We start from the raw sequence: 21,023 nt of genomic DNA on the forward strand, positions 1-21,023 counted from the left end.
GAGGGGCCGGGCTCCTGTATAGGAAGGGAGCGGAGCCAGGGTGGGATCCTGTGCGGGCGTTAACCCCTTCCCAGCATGGTGATCCCCGCCACGCCGATGTGCACCACCGTGGGCAAGAAACAGGGGAGCTCCAGCCCCACCATCCCGACTGCAGCTGAGCACCCTGGCTGGGGTATGTCCCCAGTCCTGCCCACGTCCTGCTGCCCAATCTTACTTGACCCTGGTGTCCTCTACTCCATCACCCTCTGCCTGTCCCACAGCTGGGACGAGGACCCCACCATCAGCTCCAGCACCCCCCTGATGCCCACCCTACTTCGTGATGGCCCCGGCCCCCCGGCAGCACCCTCACCCGCTCCTCACCGCTTCCCTGTGCTGGAGATGCCTGCCAGTCCCCGAGCTGTTGGGTGCAGCAGGGCGCCCGCAGCAGCCCCCGTGTCCTGGCTCCCCTGCACAGCCCTGCACAAGCAGGCTCTGTCAGAGGAATGCGGGGCGGGAGCGTGGCCGCCCTGGCCGGCGCCCCACCTCTGGCGCGGACAAGGCTGCCTTTCTTCTCTCGCTGCAGCCTGCAAAACACGCTGCTTGTTCCTGCCGTGGGAAGAGGCAAAGGCAGCAAATGCCAAGGGGTCGGGCTCAGTTACCGTCAAATAGCAAGCAGTCCCCATGCCCCCTGCGTGCAGGGCCGCTCGCGGGCTGGCGGCTCCCTCCGTGACTCCTGAAGCTGAGGGAAGACAAAAGCCCCTTTCTTCTCCGTGCAGGGCAGGGGCCTCACCTGGGAGGATGCCGAGCCCTGTGGCCCCTCAATGCCCACTCCCACTCAGCCCCACCACAACGCAGGCTGCAGGGTGATGCTGCCCCCCACCACTCGCTTACAGGGGCATGGGGAGCTCCAGCACCTGGCCACCCACAGGCTGGGAACGCAGCGGGGCTGAGCCCTGCCTGCCCGGAGGCCCCACGGGATGGGGGCACCCTGCTGCTCCCACCAAGACCGAGCCACAGCACAGCACCACCTGCCCTGTGCCCTGTCTGCGGGGCTGGACGCCAGCCACCAGCCGGTTCAGCGGCCAAAGCCTGCCTAGCTGCGTGCCGGAGCAGCACAGAGCTTGGCTGCTGGGGACGTGGCCGGGGAACAGCAGGGGCATGCTCACACAGCGCTGTGTGGACGCACTGCGCTCTGCCTGTCCCCCGCTGCCTCCTGCAGTGCCAGCAGTGCCTGAGAGCGCCACGAAAGGGGGCAGGCACCGGGTAGCTCTGCTGCCCCCCCCCCCCATCCTGGGGAAGCCAGGAGGAGCCCCTTGTCGCAGATGGGCCCAGCGCATCGTGTCCTGCAGTGTGGCCTTTCCCCCCGCCCGGCTGCTCGGATGAGTCAGGGAGGAAGCCGCACGGCTGAGCTAACGGGTGAGCACGCAGCGTCCACAACCTCCATCCAACTTGGCTGCCTGCTCCTTCCCCATCTGCTAACGCACTTAAAGCGCTCTCACCCCTTCCCACACCCTCTGCCCCAGCAAACATGCAAACAACAGCCTTTCCTCTCGCAGCTGGGGAAGGGGGAAGTGCGTCTGCAGCACAGAGCAGGGGGGAAGGAGCTCGGGGCCCAGCGGGGGAGGCTGCTCCCTGCTGCTGCCTCCTGCCCGGAGCTGCCCCACAGCACCAGGGCCTGGGTTCAGCGCAAGACTCAGATGTGGGCAGAGATGGAATAAACACAGGAGATGAAGGCAGCACACCCAGGTAGCTCAGAGCAGCAAGGAGCAGAAAAGCAGACTGCCCAGGGAACCCCGAAGGTAACACAAGGTCCCCATAGGCAGTGGGGGGATGCTCCTGCCGCCCGTCCCACCTGAGGGGGGGCCGCAGAGGCCGTGCTGCAGTTGCTGAGGCAACACAACGCACCCGGCAATAACATAACATACATCAGCTGCCAGACAGCTCCTGTGGGAGCCGAGGAATCCCGGCCGCACCCGCTGATCTCAGTGCTCCCGGGAAGTGCTCCCGCACCGCTGCAGCACAGCTGCGTTCCAGCCAGGGCCACGGCCCTGAGGGCTTCGCACCTCCGAGGGCCATGGATGCTGTGCATGGAGGCACTGCCCTGAAGCACCACAGGGAGGGCACGGCTCCGACTGCTGCCCTGTCCCCACTGCTCTGCTCATCCACATAGGACCTCAGCCAGCACTGCAGGGACAGGCAGGCAGCTGGCTGCCAGCACTAAGCTCCAGGATGCTTATCAAGGTAGCACAAGTGGAGACTTCTTCCTCAAAGCACCACCATAGCAAACAGGGGATTCTCATCTACAAGCCACACATACAAGCTCAGCTCAGCTCAAACAAGCAGGGAGCACCTGTGGCTCCTCACTAACGACAGCCAAGGGCCCACAGCACAGGAGCAGGGTGGGTCTCAGATCCAGCCCCCCGCGTGGCAGCCATCACCCAGCCTGATGTTCAGCAGCAGGGGTCAGGGATGAGCCTGTCGGCTCTAGGATGGTCACTGCTCCTCCAAGTCCAGTCTCTGGCTGCTGGCAAGCGCCACCTCGTCACACAGACCCGTCACGCAGCTCCTGTGCCCTGCACAACACCCTGCCAGCAGCATCCCCCTGCAAGCCAAAGCACGGCCACACGCGGGGCTGGGGCAGCCGGGGGGCTTACGGGACCCATGGGGCCAGCGAATTCCTCGGGCTTGCCAGCAGGAGCCTAAGGACCTGAAGGCACCGGGAGGCTCGCAGCAAACAACGTCCCGCTCCGGCACAGCCGGGGTGCAGGACCGACCCCAGGCCCAGCCTCACCCTGCAGCCGGCCGGGGGCCGAGAGCCTCGCGCGGCCCCACGACGGAGCGGGCGGTCCCCGGGGCTGCACAGCCCCCCGGTTAACGCGCCGGCCCCCGGCCCGCCCCCGCGTCCCGGCAGCGTTTCGCAACGCCGGGCTTTCCTGCCCGAAGGGGTTTTCCGGCTGCCCGGCCCGCAGCTCGCCCCCGCGGCTCCCCGGGGCACGGACCCAGCGCCGTCCCCGGGCTCTGCCGTGGGAAACGGCCCGCGGGGGCCCCCCGGAGGCGGCGGCGGCTCCCCCGCAGCGCCGCGAGCGGGACCCCCCCGGCCCGGCAGAGCCCGGCCCGCCCCGGGCGGAGCGTTCGGGCCCCGCCCCCGCCGGCAGCTCCCCGGGGCCGGGCTCGGGGCCGGGCCGGGGCTCAGCCTCCCCCCCCCCCCCCCCGAGAACCGCGGCCGGGGCTCCGCGCCCCCCGCCGGCGGCCTGGAGCGCGCGCTCCCCCCAGCCCCAGGCAGGCAGAAGAGGCTCAGCCTTCCTTTTATAATACTCTTTTATTTGATTAAAGAATTTGTTTTCTTTGTATACACTGGAATGTGCTCTATTCCCTAGGCCATTATCGTACAGGGTTACAAAAACTGGGGTTGGGGTGTCTTTCTTTTTTTAATATTACCCTTAAACAAATTTAAGAAAAACGCTTCCTTGATGTTTGAACTCGACTCCATTTTAAAATCATACAGACAAGCAACTCTTGAACATAACTGAATTAATAGGATTCATCGTCTATTTCACTACAGAACAGGGTTTGCTTTCCCTCCCCCAGAACACATCACCTTCCCAGGGCAAGAATCAGGGTTTATTTCCTCACTGGCGCTGTTAACAGAGGAGAGACCGCTAACTTCTTTGGCAGAGGACCCCAGGGGAACCAACACACACTTACTCTTAGTGAAAGGTGCTCTCTGGAGCACGCTAAACGTGTTTTTAGGACTTGTGAGGACAGGACACCGTTTGAGTATCACCTGCATGCTCAGCCCTTGCCTACAGCAGCAGCTGGGGAGCTCCCCTGCAGACCTCACGCTGTTGGGGCAGCAGCACTGCCACTCAGGTGGTGACTAGCCCCAAAACAAGCAGGTGGGACGTATTTTGAGGGGAACACAGCGCTGTGGGATGAAATAAGTGATACTATTCAGGCAGTCAGAGGAGGAACAGCACTGGGATAGCAAACGCTACACCTGGGTGTTGCTCACTCTCAGATCAGCCCAGCATGCTTTCTGGAAACTACCATTCCTCTCTCCTCCATCACCAAGCGCTGAGAAAGACCACCAGTTTTTGACAGATCCTAGCCCCACTCCCACTCTGCACACAGGTGAAGTAAAGCAGTCTCAACAGCTGCTTGCACACTTGCACCCTGCAGTTCAACTTGCCAAAACACCAACCCAGCCTGAGCCAGGACACAGAACCCTGGCCAAGAGCTACTACAGCAGACAGGGAGCCCTCAGATGGAACAGTCACCTCTGGATGTTCTCCCCCCTGCAACAGGAACTAGAGCATTCAGAGCCGCAGCCTGTGCCACCAGTTAGCCCACTCTGACCCAGCCTCAACAAGACAGGCCCAAAGGACTTCTGGTGAGCCCAGGATGAAGTCCACTGCTGTACAGTAGGGCTGGATGGACAGCAAGGAACAGTGTGGGGGCAAAGAGAACTGAGCTGTGAGGCCCTCTTCCCCTATGCTCCTGTCAGTACCCCACCTTTGAAACCGAGATCAACTTGTTCCACTTCTACCAGATGGAAAGGTCCAGAGAAGCACTGCATCCTTGTGTATATCATCTTAATGCCTGTTTTCACCATCAGAAGCAAGAGTTGAAGGCTGAGGAGAAATTAAAATGGCAGCACCAACAATGGAACAGTGTTTGATGATTAAAAAAGGAAGAGCATGATGTCTAGTAGGCTCTGGGACTGAGCTCCGGTCATCTTCATGGGAGAATGGGAAGTGTCAAAGCCGGGTTCTCTGCAGAGATCTTGTTCTGCTAGCCAGTGAAAATCTGCCAAAGAAATTTGTAGCCTTTCCCCCCATGAACACGTCAATTCTCTGCCAAAAATGTCTGTGACCCAGGACACTGCAGATGGCAGACAGAGCCATGTGTCTTAGCAGAGAGAGGGCTGCGGCATTCCAAACAATCAGAATAAACTTCGGCCTCTTTTTTTTTTTAATTTAAAAATTTCCTTTGTGATTCCCCACAGCTGGCATTACAGGATTTCGTACTTGTCCACCACAAAGGTGGTTTCAGTAGAAAACCTTACAGGGCTGTTCCCATCTACCTGGGTCACTTTGGTAACCTGTGGAGATAACGCACATTTAGTTGAGCATTTAACACCACTTCCCAACACAAGAAAACACAGCTTTCCAACTGTGAGACGGTCAAAGAGGACAGAATCAACCCAGCACTTTTGAACCCCAAGTCAGTACTGTAAGAAAGATCTTAAAGATCTTTGTCCTGCCCCACAAACACAGCCGGACAGTCTAAGGGCAACTACAGCACATTCTGCAAGTATCCCCAGTAAGTGTAGCTCCACACCATTAGTGACTGTACCTGTATGTTGCAATAGTTCTTTTTGGAGATGAAGGAGACTTGCACTGGAAAGAAATCATTTGGCTGCCCTGCTATGCTGAACTCCAGGCTGCCACTCTTGTTTTTGGCATCTATCACTGGCAGGCACCACTCAAGGAGATTTCGCCGGCTGTCATGGCGATACTCGCCATCTATTTCCCCAATCACTGGGGCACCGACACCAGACCTAGAGTAGGCAAAAAAGAGCTACAATGCCTTACTTGCAAAGAGCTAAGGAAACGAACAAAGCCAAACGGCAAAGGAGCTGACAATATACAAAGGCACTTGTTAGCATTGCCCAGGCATGGAATGTTACTTACGGTAAAGGGATTGTGATGATCACATCGTTCAGTTCTAGGCTCTCCTCTTGCAACTCATATTCAATGTTAACATCGCAACTGTTCCCACTTTCTGATGGCCAGCAGTTAACTGAGGGCAGAAAACCAGTATGCTGTACCACACAATCTTTCTCTGCACAACAGGCTTTCAAAAGATTATGTACTTCAAAAAGTACCGTGAAATTATAACCAAGAAATTCCAACTTAAAGAAAAGCTTTTTGTTTTCTTTAAGAACGTTACAGAAAATGGATACTGGTAAAAACAGGTACTATACGATGGAAGGCACATAGAAGTCTTCACCCCTTCACCAAGCACCTCGCAATGTCCCATGCTGTGGAGCTAGCCCAGCTGCTACAAGGCAGGGTACAAGCAGGCACAGATGAACATCAGCCTCTTCCAACCAAGCTCCCACACGTCACACACACACACTTGCACTCACTTGTCAATGGAATGAAGGACTCTTCCGTGGTCTGCAACCTCCACTTCAGCACGCCCACATCACTGTTAATAGGGAATGATTTCTCTGGGTTCTTCAAACCAATCTGCGATTCTGCAGTAAAAAGCTTTTTGTCCACATTTGGGTGAGTCTGAAATGGGAACATAAGCCAAGGCTGTGTCAGCTACTGCAGTAATTTCAAGTATAAGGTGACAACCACATGTAGGTAATTCAGGTTCTACTACGACAGCCCTACACATCCCTGAGTACTTTCCTCTGCAAAACATACCTTGCTCAGAAGTCCGGCTACAGCACTTCTACTTATCAACCTGCAATACTGTCCAGAAAATACTGATCCACCAGGAAGAATCCACACCACTGGCATTTTTACTTGCCACTGCACCAGACACTCCAGCAAGTCCTGGTACCTAGGGCAGCATCCTGGGGCTTACAGAACAATTCTAAAAAAATCTAAATTTTAAAAAATTTCATTTTTCTCGAGGAAGAAATAGCCTCCTAAAGCATTTCAGCCTCGTGCTGTTGGGAAGAACACTATGAAACCACAAAAATACTACTTCCATCAGCAACCTTTGTGTAAATATATATATATGGCAGCAGCCAAACTCAATGTAAATATTCTCTCATTGCAATGGCAAATGTAAGCATCTTTTTAAAAGCAAAGGATTTTTTAAAGTTGAATATTCAAGTTACACTGGAAAGACAGGAGTCAACACTGGGTTTGATTTAATTTTTTAACTCAAGCAGCACACATGGGAGCATTGTTGAACATTTTTATGAGATACATTGATAAGGAACCTACTACTGTATAAGTAGACATGCAGACAGCTAAGTACAGATAAGCTCTTGGCAAGGAGGAGAAGGGAGCAAAAGAGAGTATCAAAGCAACAGCACTGAATAAGGCAACAAAAACACACAGGAAGAAAAGGAAGGATGTTTCTCTAAGAATCTTCTTATACTGCTGACCATAATCCAAGGGCTTCAGCAATTGTGTCAAATACAGCAATAAAAGGACACAAGTGACCCAAGAGGAAACAGCTTTCCATATAATAAATTTTCTTCGTTGGCACAGTAACTTGACTATAGAACTCACGTTCAACGACTACAGCTCACATCATGTAATAAGCACCAAGCAACATCAGGCTGCTGCAAAGTTCATGTGAAATCAGATGGCATGCCGACATGCTTCACTGGATAGATTAGGCTCTGAAGGCAGGAGGATAAGCGTATGAGACCAGATCTCAAGTGAACTTCAAACTTTCGACCATAAGCTAGCCCAGCATTTATGCTACAGAAATATCTGTTGTGACTACTTCCATTTTCAACATACTTGCTGAAAAGGCTTAGACAGGTGCATAGGACACTAGCACACAAGTATTTCCAATACTTTGCCCCAGAGAACAGCAAAAGCATGTTCGACAGCATGAACACCAAACACTTTACCTGTAACTGCACTCCCCTTTTGTCTTCATTTTCTACATGCAGGCGAATCCGTGCAAATTTTTCATCAGAGATGTGCAGCATGATCATGCCATGCAGCTCCATATTCTGTAACCCTCCATCACGGCCACAAGTCAAAGAAATTTTCTCCTCTATTTTCATGTGCACACTGGACAGAAAAACAAATATCTCAAGTCCTGCACTTGGCATCTAACAGGCAAGATGAAAAATTAGTGTTCAGCAAGGAGAGGTTCTATGCAATGAGCAGGTGCTACAAGGAGTGTGATGGTCCCAAACAGAATGACACTGACAGCATAACAGATGCATGCACTAACAATGCTCCAACACGTTAACTCAGGGGCACACAGATCTATGGATACAAGTCCAAAAAAAACAGACACCCATACGATAAAACAGTGATACAGCATCTTGATATGCCGTTCACTCAAAATCCCGCTACCGTACAGCAGCACAGCTCACAGCAGAAAAAGGTTCTGATCTGCTACATGTAAAACAAACTCTGAATATCTGTATCCTAAGCTGCAATGGGACAGGATCTATTTGTGTCTGGGTAACAGGAAAAATGGCAGCTACTTTAACTCATTTGAAGGCAAAACACTGTGAAGAGACGCATTCCAGAAGGCACAGGAAAATTCCCAATCTCAGCTAAACAGAGGAGGTACAACCATTTTAGCTAAGACAATTTCTAATCAAATAAGCTATCTTTTGTCACTGTACTTTCCCAGATTTTACCCTTCATCTTTTAAAATCAGAAGGCTAGATGAGCACGCAGGCCTTCAATGGCAGGAAAAAGCCTGTGCTGAAAACTAAAGAGGAAGACAGCTCACAAAGCAACACGTGGATCAGAAAGAGTAGTAAGAAGACGGCTTTCAGAGCAAGGATAATACCTACCTCTCCATGTTAATGGGTGGTGCAAGAACTTTGGCTGCTTCTGTAGAGCGTTTGCCTACGGAAGTCATGATATTTTCTCCTTCCGATTTCAGTTTGTCCACGAAGTTGTCCACCTCCTTCCCTTTAGCACCAAGTTTCAGAGCTTTACTAGGACCTGAAGGCCTAAACATAACGCACAGACATATTCAAGTCACATTCATCGCAACAGTTTCATTCTTCCTCAGTCCTAATTTCAAGTGTTGTAACTTGACTATCCCAACAATCTAATATTCATCTCTGTAACCTCTTCTGGGGGGAGAACAAGTAAAGAAGAGAAGATCTTAATATTTCATCCTTCTTATACAGTTTAGATACAGATTCTGAGTATTGCCTGGTACCACTCTTTGTCACACAAAATGAGAAGTCCAATACCCATCAAAGACCCTATGGAGACTACGGGATGCTCAGGTACTACTGTGACACATAGCACAAATGCTCTTAAATAGTAAAATATATGGTTTACAATATATGCAATATGCACCAGTTTAAAAGCATCCAAATTAAAGGCTTTGAGGTCAGCAGACACAGATCAGAGAAGCTAAGGAGAGAGGCCTTTCTCTATCTTTGCAGTAACCCAAAGGAGTGGAGGCACACAAAGAACCTGTAATTTTAAGGCAATACTTCTTGTAGTACCAGGGAGAAAGCTCTTGATGTCCAAAACATAGCGCTAACCTGGTGAGCACTAGCAGACCCCAACAGCACCCAGGCCATAGATGAATGCTCCCTCACTTACTAATGTATACCAGCTGTTTTAGCACCTGTTTATCCATGAAGACTCAAGAGGAAGGCAACTGAAACCCTTTATTTGGGCGTATGGCTTTCAGACAGTGCTGACTCCAAGGAACATCTGCTGCCATCTGTACACTTACCTGGAAGGCGCTGGTGCCACTTTGGGCTTCTCCGTTTCAATGATGGTCTCTGTGATCATTGCTGCTGTTGTGCCCCCAGACACAGCTGAACTACCAAAGCCACCGAAACCAGGTGCCTTTTTGCCTTGTCTCTCTGCATCCCTTCTAGCCTGCTGCAATTCCTTTGCTTTACGGCGCATCTCAGCTTTTGCTTCACGTTCCTGAGTCTGAAGTAAAAGACAAAAGGCGGGTACAGCTTTGCAACCTCAATCTTATTCTGTACAGCAACTAATACTATGTATGGTTTCTTATCAACCTTTTTTCGAGGACCAGGAAACGGGCATTTAATTTACAGAAAACCTAAATAATTTTAAAACCCTGATCAAATTGGAGTAACATCTTCCCATAAAAAAGCATTGCTTTCCAGAGTACCTTGTGCCAAACTCAAAATTATTTCCACTCACCTCTCGGACAGCTCGGAACACCTTTTCTTCATGAGAGTCCATCTCAGTGAAGGTCCGAATTTGTGCCAGGTTTACGTTCTCACGGTAGCCCAGGGCAACGATTTCATCAAAGGCAAAAATCAGGTCAAAACAGTGTTCAGAGATCTCATTCTCCTCCAAGGCTCGACAATATTCAGGGATCTAATTCAGGAAAAACATTTAAAAGGAGCATTCATAAAAACAGACAGACGTAACTTTCAGCACTGTCTTTCTACTGTTCCCAGACTTCACAGTTGTGCTAGACTCTCCGCAGAACTAGCGCATCACTAAGCTGCCTTTCATTCCTTTACATTGTTGATAAACAACAAGATGAGGTTTTGTGATTGTTAGTTTTTCCTCAGCTAAAATATTTATGCAATCTTTTAACATAGTTCTAACTTTGTAACTCACAAGAACATAAACAAGCAAACACTATGAGGCTAGTTAACTTCCTGAAGATCCTTTGGTTGCATCTAACAGAAACAGATTATACAGTTAATATAAAGACAATTGCAAAAACTCATTACTTAGAAATGTATTTAGAGTAGTGCTATGCTTCTCAAGTGCATTCTGTAAAGCCACGTTATTTTTAGAAAAAATATAATTGTTATCTTAAGAATACAGCAAATGTTTTACGTTAAATTTATAACTTCGTCCCTTTGGTCTCACCAGTTAAAGGGCAACCATGGGTTTCTTAAATATAGTTCAAAAATACCACAGAAACTTCAAAGCTTAACCTTGTCCCAGGTCAAGAACAGGCTCTAGAAAATCATGTTGGTAGGTGGAAGCAGACAGTACTTCAGCAACAGCTCACCAACAGGTTCCCTTATAATAGCACTGTTTCAGGCTACAGACACGTGAACTTTGCAGTAAATAACCCGAAGCATAGATCCTTACCACTCTAGAGAAAAGTCGGAGTGTTTCCAGGTCTTCCAGGATATTGCTGTTTTTGGTGGTGATCAGCACCATGTAGAGCTTCTCCATCGGCTGATACACATACCGCACACTCTCTGTTTCCACAAAAGTGTGCTGCTTCCCGGTGTTCATGAGTTTTGGGAAAGCTGCCAGCAGCCCCTCGATGCGGGTCCGGGTCATCTCCACGAACTGCCGGGAGACAATGGCCTTCCCCGCCTTTGTGCAGACGGCAGCCGCCAACAGCACCTGTGGAGAACACAGACATGGGTTAGCCGTGCCAGTCTTGGACGCTGCCTAGCCCCTGCAAGCCTGACACAGCGTCAGACATGCAAAGAAAGGTAAAATCTAGTTGGCAGTAATCTTTCACATCGAGCTGATTTTCCTTCACTGGGATCTTAAGTGTCTTTCTATGACTAGCGCCAAGAACTTACCTATTCTAACAGCAGATCCACCTCTGCTTTTCTCTGCAGATACGCTGCAGCCCACTTTCTGTTTCCGTGCTATGTGGAACTAAAGCTCTCAGTCCTCCAGTCAGGAAGACAGAGACAACCAACCCATTGCTCTATACACAAAGCATGACAAAACCCCAAAAATGCTTTAAGCAAGGGTCTAGGTTACTGAATTTTCTGTTAGTTCAGACCCAGCATAAAACTTACACTGAATACCAGAATGTTTTCAAATATGACATTCCTGCCCAATGCCACGTTTACAGTCAAGACAGGTTAATAAAATCATGAGAGCTATATTAATTACAGCATGTGGACGACTCTCATGGGCTATTGTACCAACAATAAAAAGGCAGTAAGACAACTGCTAATTTACCTTTTCTTATTCTCTCTACCTAGACTCCTTCCTGAAATTCCTCTCACAGATTAGTTTCTTAATTAACTTTGTCAAGACAGGACAGTTTCTGCAGCTAAGATCTTTGGGCTCCCCAGCCATTTTCATTCACAGTACTCCAACAATGAGAGAAGCACCAGCAACTCTCAGCTCCAGATGGATTTCCAGTACCACCTCGAACCCAGTCAACATGTGGCCGAGTAAGGCAGTCAGGTACCCTGGCAAAATTGTCGTGCGTTGTCTGGATAGCCCTAGGACCCTGCAGCTTGACAGCTCAGGGACAAACGTCTCTGGAAGAAAAGCGATCAAAAATGTACCTCCTCTCTCCAACCGCTCTCTGAAACTACTCCGCACGCAGCGTAAGAGAGCAGGATGGCACCAGCGACTCGAGCAGCACTGCCGACGGCTGCACAACGCAGCACATCGGCCTCTGCTGTCTCATCGAGTGACACCAGGTGGGCAACACGGAGCAGGACCGGCCCCGGCAGAGGAAGAGCTCGGAGCCCCGTGCTCCCTGACAGCAACACAAAGTAACTGACCGCCCCCCGGGCCCAGCCGCCACGTTACCGGTCACAACGCCGGAGATAACACCTCAGCACCCCAAACGACCTTTAAAACGCACGTAACCGGGTGCGACAAAGGCTGCGGCCGCGAACTCCCCTCTAGGGGAGCAGGACCCGAGGAGGGCCCCGCAGCCGCCGCTGTGCCTCCGAGCGGGGCTCCCCGTCGCTCCAGCGGCGAGCGCGGAGAGAGGACGAGCCACCGCCGCCGCCACCGGCCCTCGGCCGAGGCACCGCGGCTCCAGGTGGCTCCGGGAGGCGGCCCCGGGGCCTCCCGAGCTGCGCCCGCCGCGGGGCCCGGTGGCCGCGCAGCCGCCGAGCGGGAGCCCCGCGGCTCCGCCAGGCACCACCCGGGGCAGGCCGCGCCGCCGGGCGGGCGGCGCCGAGCTCCGCGGGGCCCGGCCAGGCCCCGCACGCCGCCGGAGCCCCGGGCACGGCCGGCGGGCGGCCCCCGGGCACGGCGGGCGGGCGGCGGCGGTCGCGCCCTTACCATGGCGGCGGCGGCGGCGCTGGGCTCGGCGCTCGCTCCCTCGGCGCTCGGCGTCCCCTCGGGCAGCCCCACAAGATGGCGGCGCGGAGCCACGTCCCCAGCCGGAAGCGGCGCGGCGCGGCGCGGCGGGGGCGGGGCGGGGCGGGGCGGGGCGGGCGGACCGGAGCGCGGCCCCGCCGGAGGCTGCGGGCGGCCGCCTGCGGGTCCCGCCGCGGCCTGCAGGGGGCGGCGCGGGGCGGCGGGGCCGCTCTAGGCGGCCGGCGGCGAGCGAGGCGGGCGCCCGCGGGAGCCGGTCGCCATGGCGACGGCGGGGGGCGCCCCGTCGGGGCAGCGGGCGGCGGAGGAGAGCGGGGCCGGGCCGCGCCCCGCCGCCCGGCACCGGCTGCTGGAGAACCAGCCGTACGACGAGAGCCTGGAGCTGCCGCAGGCCGACGAGCCGGGCGGCGCGGCGGGGAGCGCGAGCCCCCCGCGGGGCTCCCGCCGGCCGGGGCTGCCCCGCTCGGCCGGCGGCGCCCAGGACGGCGGCGGAGGCGGCGAGGTAGGCGCGGGGCCGGGCGGGCGGGCGGGGGCGGCCCGGGGGGGCGCCGTCCCGGTAAGGCCCCGTCCCTCCGGCCCGGCAGGACGCGGCGGCCCGGCCCGCCCTCAGCGAGGACGACGACGAGGACTCGGAGGACTCCTCCGGCAGCGACTCGGAGGACGACTCGGAGGAGCGCGGAGCCCCGGCGGACGGGTGAGCGCGGCGGGCGGCCGGCGGGGGCTCCCCTGGTAACGCACGGACGGCGTTTTGCTGTAGAAGCAAAAGGCACAGCTGAGAGGAGCCCCCCAACGCCTGCTTGTACAAAAACTAAGAGAAATTAATCTTTGTCTAAACTTCTCTTCCTCGCTTTAGTGACTACAATCTAGCCGATTATGACTACCTGCCAGTATCTCCTGAAATTAAAGAACTCTTTGAATACATAAGGAGGTGAGCTGAAGGAATTTTAGCCAGCTCTTGCCTCTCCTTTGTGTCAATGATAAGTGTGGCAGGAAATATTCGTCGCCCACTGTGTAACGCTCTTTTTTTTTTTCCTTCAGGTACACTCCAAAAACAATAGAGATTGAACACAAACTGCAGCCTTTTATTCCAGACTTTATTCCTGCTGTTGGAGACATTGATGCATTCCTAAAGGTACAATATTTTCAGGTACCTCCTGCCACACTGGCTGAAACAGAAGGTGACAGCGGTGTGAGACTGGCAGTCAGGCTGTGCAGCCAAGAGCTCAGCCGTATCATCCTTGCAGCAGAGAGGTATCCTTGCCCTGCGCTGCAGGACATACTGTTATCGACACCTAGGAGATTACACTTAGTGACACTGGGAACTGGTTGGTCACTTTGGTGACCTCCCATGTAGTATATATGTAATTTAAGGTGAGAGCTGCCTTCTTCTTTGTCCAACACGTTGTACATTTCAGGTACCGCTGTGCTAACAATTCCTATTTTCTGTTCTGTCAGAGCAGCATGCCTACCAATTCCTTTTAGGGTCTGAATTTCAAACTACGGGGAGGGTCTTTACAAAATAGCTCCATCATCCCCTACTCTGGACTCCCATAGAGAATATATTCTCTGTTTACCTGTAGGTCCCACGTCCAGATGGCAAGCCTGATAACCTCGGCTTACTGGTCCTAGATGAGCCGTCAACGAAGCAGTCAGATCCCACAGTGCTTTCTCTTTGGCTAACGGAGAATTCCAAACAGCACAACATCACAGTGAGTCATGGAGAGAGGGGGGATGTTTACTGCTCACTGGCTAGGGCAAAATCGTTGTACTTTAATCTTACTTTTGTCTCTCTGTGACTGTAGCATTGCAGCACAAATTATAACTTGGCTTTAAAAGCAGAAAAAAAAAATAACCCATTATTACCTATAGCTTTAAACTAAAGTGTATCTAAGCATTGCTTAAGGCAAGTTTCAGTACAGACTTTGGATCTCTGTTTCGTTCAGGTGGAGCTGTAACATATATATATTTTTCTTTGGGTTGTCACTACCTGGTTTTACTCAGTGTTTTGTTTCCCAGTTGCTCTTCTGTCTGCAGAAATCAGTTGGTATAGTGCAACTAGGAAAGAGAAGACGTGGTTAATCAGGGGCAAACACAGGGTTTGCAAAAAAAACCAAAAAAACCCACAAAGTACTTCCAGGTTTATATTTTTGTTTCTAGCAGCAGATAAAAGTGAAGAGTGTGGAAAATGCAGAAAAGAACCCCAAAGCCATTGACAGCTGGATTGAAAGTATCAGCGAACTACACCGCTGCAAACCTCCAGCCACTGTCCACTATACCCGGTGAGCCATTTTATCAGCAGACCTTCAGGTCAGTGGGAGGCTGGTGGCAAAATCAAAGGGTAATGAGCAGATCGAGATGTCTCTAAGAGGGAGAAGATCTGCTGAGTTTCAGGGTAGTCATACCATGCACGTCTGCAGGACACTCACTTTCCTTTTCTGTACTTCTCTTTCCCTACGTAGTAGGGAAACTTCAAGTAGCTTAACAGCTATCACGCACCACTTTCAATTCCTTGCAAGCAGTGACTCTGTAAAAGGAGAAATTCTGGACAAGTCAGAGGAGGCAAGACTTACTCTTACCAAGTACTGATTTGGGTCTCTGCTGCTGTGGCACCCCCTTCTGCCCAGACTCCAGTTCAGAACAGCCCAGTCACTCTAAAGGAAGCAGTGTTTCCAGCATCTTCCTTCAGCCATAGTGCTAAGCACAAATTCTAAGCTTAATCTTGTTTTAATAAATAAAAATGTCCAAACTGGCACTGCAAATGGAGTCTGTCTCATTCAGAGCAATCTGGCAGTAGGAAGCCATTTCAGTTTCTTGCATGTAATCTTAATTTTCTGTGTTTTTTTTTTTTTTTTTTCCTTCCCTTGCAGGCCCATGCCTGACATAGAGACCCTCATGCAGGAGTGGTCACCAGAATTTGAGGAGCTCTTGGGAAAGGTATGATATACAAGTGCTAGGTAGTTAGCTCAGGGCATGGCATTAGAAACGATCCAACTTGAAACCTGGGTTTCTCTTCTACTTTGACCACATTGACTTCATCCTTCTCGACTGAGGTTAGTTCTTTACTTAACATTTCTCTCTTAACAGAAGACAGGTGAGCAGCCTAATGCCTGAATGCCTAGCTGCTGCCCAAATAGCCTCTGTGCTTGGTCCAAGATTAGCACATGCTGTCAGTCCCTTGCTCTTTGAGAACAGAACTAACACCCTCTTCTATTCCAGGTGGGCCTCCCAACTGCAGAGATGAACTGTGACCTGGCTGAATATGTTGACATGATATGTGGTAAGCAGAGGAGATCTCTTTCTTACCCTCACTTAAAGGCATCTGATTATTCCTAGCACAGGAACTGCCAACAAATGGAAACATTCAACTTTGACAGACACAGAGGTAACAACATTATCTTAGGCTGGTCCAAAGAGGATGTTCTGTCTGTCTGTTAACTCATTCTTCTTCTTATTCCATGAGGTTGGGTTTTGTCTGCTCTGCTCAGCCAGCTGATGAGAGTGAGCAGTTAACTCTCTTCTCTTCCAAGAGCCTAGGTAGCATTCTGTGCAGGGTGGTGTAGTCTGTTTGCTCTCATGCACTTCTGCTCTTCTTTTAGCCATTCTGGACATCCCTGTGTACAAGAGTCGGATCCAGCCTCTGCATGTACTTTTCTCGCTCTACTCGGAGTTCAAGAACTCACAAGTAAGCAGCCCCAGACAGGCACTGGTCACTCAGCTGGAAGCATTACAAAGCTTGTGTCCTTAAATTTGGCCTTGCTGTTATGGGTTTGTAAAGAGCTAGTAGACTATCATAAAAGAGTCCAAAGAACATTTTCTTAGCTTCTCATTTCCCTAGTATCTCAAAGGCCCAGCACTGATATTGCAGCATTGCACAAGGAGCCTCTGACTTTCTGCAAGCCTGGGATGCAGCATTGTTTAGCAATCCAGCATAAGTCCAGATGCTTTTTCCCACTGAAGTCATGGTGACTGTGCTGAGCACAGACAGCATGGTTAGAGCAGGGCTTGCGTGAGGCTCTAGCTTGCTGCTGAGCACACAGCTCATATGGTGCTAAAGTGGCTCGTGTTTTCAGGTACACATGCACTCTAATTAATGAATCTCATCTTTGCACTAATGCATTCTTTCTCCTGCAGCATTTCAAGCCTATGGCTGAAGGGAAGAAGGCTAGGAGCTCTCTATCCAACACACCTTCACAAGCAGCAGAAGTGGAAGTATTAAGCTTTACTTGAAGCTTTGCATTAAACCTTCATCTCTTGGATCAACAGCTGCTGCTGGACATAGAGTTTTGACCAAAGGAACCTGTGAAGCAACACAACATTTCAGAAGCCTCCCTTATTTTACAGATACTGCAGAGCTGTTCTGCATTCATAGAGTAGATTTTTAGTCTTCACATTTATAGCAGATGCTAATACCTCCATTTTGACTTGTCTCCGGGGAGTACAGCATTAAAATCTCTTCCAATGACAAATTGTATGTGCCACTGATGTTGCAGAACTGAGGCTTGCAGAGTGTACACTGCAGCATGTAGGAATAAATTCCATGCTCTGACACAATACTTAGCTCTACCCCGTGCGTTCCAAGGTCTGATGCACTCGGGGGGTGTTGAGTGTCTTCTTCCCTTTATTATAGAGCCACTTTTTCTATTCTCCGTGCCCTTTGCTGCTGCCAGCAGCATCACTGCTTCCTTTCTGCTGCTTGTGCAGAAGGCATTGATGAAAACCAGAGGACCCCATGAGTGAGGGGTGCTCTTTGCTTACCTCTCACTGCGTGCAGATGATGGCAGGGGGTGAAACAGGGTGTGTTTGCCATGGACCCCAGGTGGGTGACAAGCTGATGAGGTCAGTACGTAAAAATTTAGAGGAGTTTGTACATTCGTTGCTCCCACTGGCTGTTTTAATGGAGTTCAGCAAAGAAAAAGAGGAGAAATAACCAGTGCAGCACCACACAGACACTTAAGTTCAGTTTATTGCTGTTGGGATGACTCCTCTCAGCCCCTGCCATGCTGGCTGCCCTCACCTGTCCCCGATCCAGCAGGGATGGACGAGTTTGTAAAGCAAGCAGGCTGTGAGTCTGCTAAATGAAGGCCAGTGCTTGGCCTTACTCAGGGAGGAATCACAGCAGTAGCAGCCTGACAGAATCTGTCTATAAAAAGCTTTGATGCATTTTGATTATAACAGTTATGTGAAAACATGCCATTCCCAAAGGCATTTCCCTTTGCAGGGAGCCACATCAGCTCCTCCTGGGTCAGAGCCTGGAGGACAGATCCTGCTGCAGTATTTCCTGGCCTGGTGACACACAGGGAGCCCTCATGGTTCTCCTGTCTCATCACCATGTTTCTTCCAGAGCAGTGGCACCACGGGACAGGAACACCCTGTGTGCAGCTGGCATTTCCAGGCTGTCCTGCTCTTCGGGGCCTTTCCCTGGCCCAGCCCCCAGGAAGGGGGGGTGTCCCCTGCCTCAGGTGACATCTACCAGCTGACAGTGCGCCCAGCCCACGCCTGTTGTCCCAAGGTGGCACCTGGTACTTAACATGTTGAGGCTGAGGTTTGCTGGGCAACGAAGCCTCAACAGTAGGCAAAACACTTTACACTGGAAGTCAGGTCTCTGCCAATAGCCAGAAAAATCAGGATCTGGTATTTGAAGGAGTCCTCAAAGGTCTGAGGCAAGTCTGACATGCCAGGCTCGATGGGACTGAGCTCTGCAGGGACCCTTCTGTGCCCACTGCCCTCACCCTCAGACTGTTCCCCACCGTGGCACTTGCTCCCCAGCCCAGTGTCACCAGTGCTAGTCTGCATGGTGGGTCCTCCATGAGCGCTGAAGAAGACAGGCAACTTCCAGAAGACGAGCGAGGCAGACGGGGTGGTTTCAAAGGATTGTGGTATTGCTCTTTTCCCCCTGAAGCACAGGCACCGATCACAGGGGGAGCTGGGTGCTTGCTGGGGTCCTGGGGAGGCTCTGGGGGAAGAGCAGCCCGTCGGCACCGTGATGCATCTCACAGCCAGATCTCATCACTGCTCATACTGGGAACTTTGTAGATGCGCCCAGCCATTGGGAATGGGACAAAACCTGCAGGACAGAAAAAGCTCATTGCCACCACCTTCCAGGACAGACGCAGAGGCCAGTGTCTCCGCAGCATAGCTTTCTTGGGCTGCTCACCCGTCTGTACTCCCTCACTGAGGACAAGGGTGTTCTGCAGGGTCTGCTGCCCTCCCTTGGCTGCCACATCCCCAGGGGTGGCTGTGGGAAAGGAAAGGGGACAGAGCAGGAGCTTCTCAGCCCACATGGGATCCATGTGCCTCGGTGCTTTACCTCTGTCCTCCTGCGTGAGCTCTCCGAGTCGCAGGTCAGGTGGCAGGGACCTGTTCTCCCGGGGCAGGCACGTGCTTGGGGTCTGCAGGTGCTCGGCCCTGCTGTGATGAGGGTGCTGGCTGAGCAGGCTGTGGCACGATTCCCACACAACACCCGCTCCCACCCAGCGCGGGGGATGCTGTTAAATAAGGCACTTCTTGCTCCAAGGGGAGGCAGGGAAACCACGGCTTACCTGGGAGGAACTGATGCAGATCCAGGGAGTCCTGTGGGAGGGAGGGTGTCAGGGAGCGGCCATGTCCGGGGCCCTGGACCCAGCGGGGGCTGAGCTGCAGGCCCACGTGCCTGCCCCAGGGCTCCCTCCCGCTTGGCTCTTACCTGGTGCTGGCTTGGCTCGGCGGCACGCCAGGCAGGCAGCAAGGGAGCCCAAGCCAAGCAGGGCACTCAGGGCGAGGGCTGAGCCCACAGCAACGCCCAGGAGGGGCAGCTCCACATGGGCATCCAGCAAACCTGCGTGAGTAGCGTAGCTCCCTCAGTACCCTGGGTGCCCTGGGCTTTGGCACCTACCCCTGTAGCACCTACCTGGAGGCAGGAGGGAGGTAGTGGTGACGCCCAGGTTGTTGGCAGCACTGACTGAGAGATTGGTGGCTGCTCTGCCAAGGTGCACGTGGAGAGAGTGGTTGGCCAGTCCGGGGTAGTGCTTGGTGTCCAGGAGAAGGAATTCGGATGCATTGGCCACTACGCGCCCATCCTGGTCCACCCAGGTGATGCTAGCAGGCGGATTGGCTTGCACCAGCACAAAGAGCACCAGGAGGAGCCCAGCGTCATCGACCTCCTCGTAGCGGGCATCTGCACGCAGGATCTCTGGCTTATCTGGGCAGCAAACACAGGCAGTGAGACAGGAGGGAGGTACAGGGGACAGCTGAGGCAGGGAGGCAGCACAGTCAGCAACAGGATTTGCTGCTCAGAAGGCGCTAGGAGCACTCAGCTGCTGTTGCACAGCACTAACGAGATGCTCCCCTGCTACTGCTGTGACAGATCCATGCCCTGCTCTGGCTCCAGCCAGGCAGCAGCCCTGTGCACACTCCCTGTGCCTCCAGCCAGGGGTGCCAGCAGGGCCGGTGCCGCAGGCCTTACACTGCACATCGAGGAGGACGGATGCATTGGCGGTGTCACTGGAGGCTGGGTCAGTCACGGAGCAGTTGAGCTCGCGATCCGTGCGCCGGGCAGTGATGGTGAGAGTGCTGCTGGCTGTGCCCGCTGCTGAGCAGTTTGCCTCCTGTCTCCGGCCATCGAGGTACCAGGTGAGCACGGAGCCAGGGGCTGCCTGCGGGGCCCGGCAGATGAAGGCTCGCCTCTCCTTCTCCCGCAGCGTGCACGAGGCCAGCGGCCGCCCATCAATGGTGGGGCCCGGCTCCCTCAGCCCTGCCGGAGCGCCAGAGCACATCAGAGCTGCGGGGGGGGGGGGGTGTCCCCCCACCCAGGGCCGTGCCAGACCCCGCCAGGGCCTCACCTGCCAGGCAGAGCGCCGGGAAGCCGAGCAGCAGCAGCGGGGCGAGAGCAGCCCCCGGGCAGCCCCTGAGGCTCCCCATCGCAGCCGGCCAGGCTCAGCGCTAGGGGAGAGGCAGGTGGAGCAGCGACATGGGCACATCCCTGCGCCGGGCCCCTGTCAGCCGGGCGTGCAGTGCGGCCGGAGGATGCAACCAGGCCGCACCTACCTGGAGCTCTGCCGCTGCGCCCTGCCCGTCCTGCAGCGCGGCGCCGAGTGGGGCCTGGGCACGCAGGCGCGGTCCCGACCCTGAGCATCCCTGCCTCAGCTGTGCAGCTGCGCCTCTGAGCAGGGCCAGCCCCGTGCAGCCGCTACAGCTGCAGGGTCACAGCTGCTGTGCCACAGCTGCAGCGCGCAGGGGAGCACCCGGAGGAGCAGGGGACAGGCACCCCCGCGCCCCCAACTCCTCGCTTTGAGAGGGGCTCAGCCCCCTAGGCCCAGCCTCACGCTGAGCTGCCCAGGG

General features: G+C 53.5%; 3 protein-coding genes across 4 annotated transcripts; 1 reads left to right on the forward strand and 2 right to left on the reverse strand.

Moving 5' to 3' along the window:
• Nucleotides 1-3,279: 3,279 nt before the first annotated feature.
• ARCN1 (archain 1) lies at nt 3,280-12,805 on the reverse strand. Its single transcript, XM_066981370.1, has 10 exons — nt 12,672-12,805; nt 10,764-11,027; nt 9,849-10,028; nt 9,406-9,611; nt 8,498-8,659; nt 7,589-7,754; nt 6,131-6,278; nt 5,673-5,781; nt 5,335-5,539; nt 3,280-5,080 (listed from the first exon to the last, which is right to left on the reverse strand). Exons 1-10 carry the CDS (start codon nt 12,672-12,674, stop codon nt 4,991-4,993), a joined length of 1,533 nt encoding a protein of 510 aa, XP_066837471.1. The 5' UTR covers nt 12,675-12,805; the 3' UTR covers nt 3,280-4,990.
• An 84-nt stretch (nt 12,806-12,889) lies between these two features.
• Nucleotides 12,890-17,258, forward strand: IFT46 (intraflagellar transport 46). Of its 2 annotated transcripts, none has more exons than XM_066981372.1 (10): nt 12,890-13,209; nt 13,292-13,401; nt 13,561-13,635; nt 13,746-13,839; nt 14,288-14,416; nt 14,868-14,986; nt 15,575-15,641; nt 15,924-15,984; nt 16,304-16,389; nt 16,839-17,258. In XM_066981372.1, the coding sequence occupies exons 1-10, from the start codon at nt 12,970-12,972 to the stop codon at nt 16,932-16,934; spliced, it is 1,077 nt and encodes a 358-aa protein (XP_066837473.1). In that variant the 5' UTR covers nt 12,890-12,969; the 3' UTR covers nt 16,935-17,258. The 2 variants fall into 2 exon arrangements, with proteins under 2 accessions (XP_066837473.1, XP_047919362.2); XM_048063405.2 differs by having other exon boundaries at nt 12,893-13,209; nt 14,865-14,986.
• A 394-nt stretch (nt 17,259-17,652) lies between these two features.
• Nucleotides 17,653-20,960, reverse strand: TMEM25 (transmembrane protein 25). The gene is made up of 7 exons (XM_066981371.1): nt 20,525-20,960; nt 20,149-20,436; nt 19,594-19,884; nt 19,390-19,521; nt 19,247-19,277; nt 18,862-19,115; nt 17,653-18,771 (listed from the first exon to the last, which is right to left on the reverse strand). The coding sequence occupies exons 1-7, from the start codon at nt 20,601-20,603 to the stop codon at nt 18,698-18,700; spliced, it is 1,149 nt and encodes a 382-aa protein (XP_066837472.1). The 5' UTR covers nt 20,604-20,960; the 3' UTR covers nt 17,653-18,697.
• Nucleotides 20,961-21,023: the final 63 nt, after the last annotated feature.

Source organism: Anser cygnoides, chromosome 21, assembly GCF_040182565.1.
Source record: "Anser cygnoides isolate HZ-2024a breed goose chromosome 21, Taihu_goose_T2T_genome, whole genome shotgun sequence".
In the NCBI taxonomy this organism is placed as follows: domain Eukaryota; kingdom Metazoa; phylum Chordata; class Aves; order Anseriformes; family Anatidae; genus Anser; species Anser cygnoides.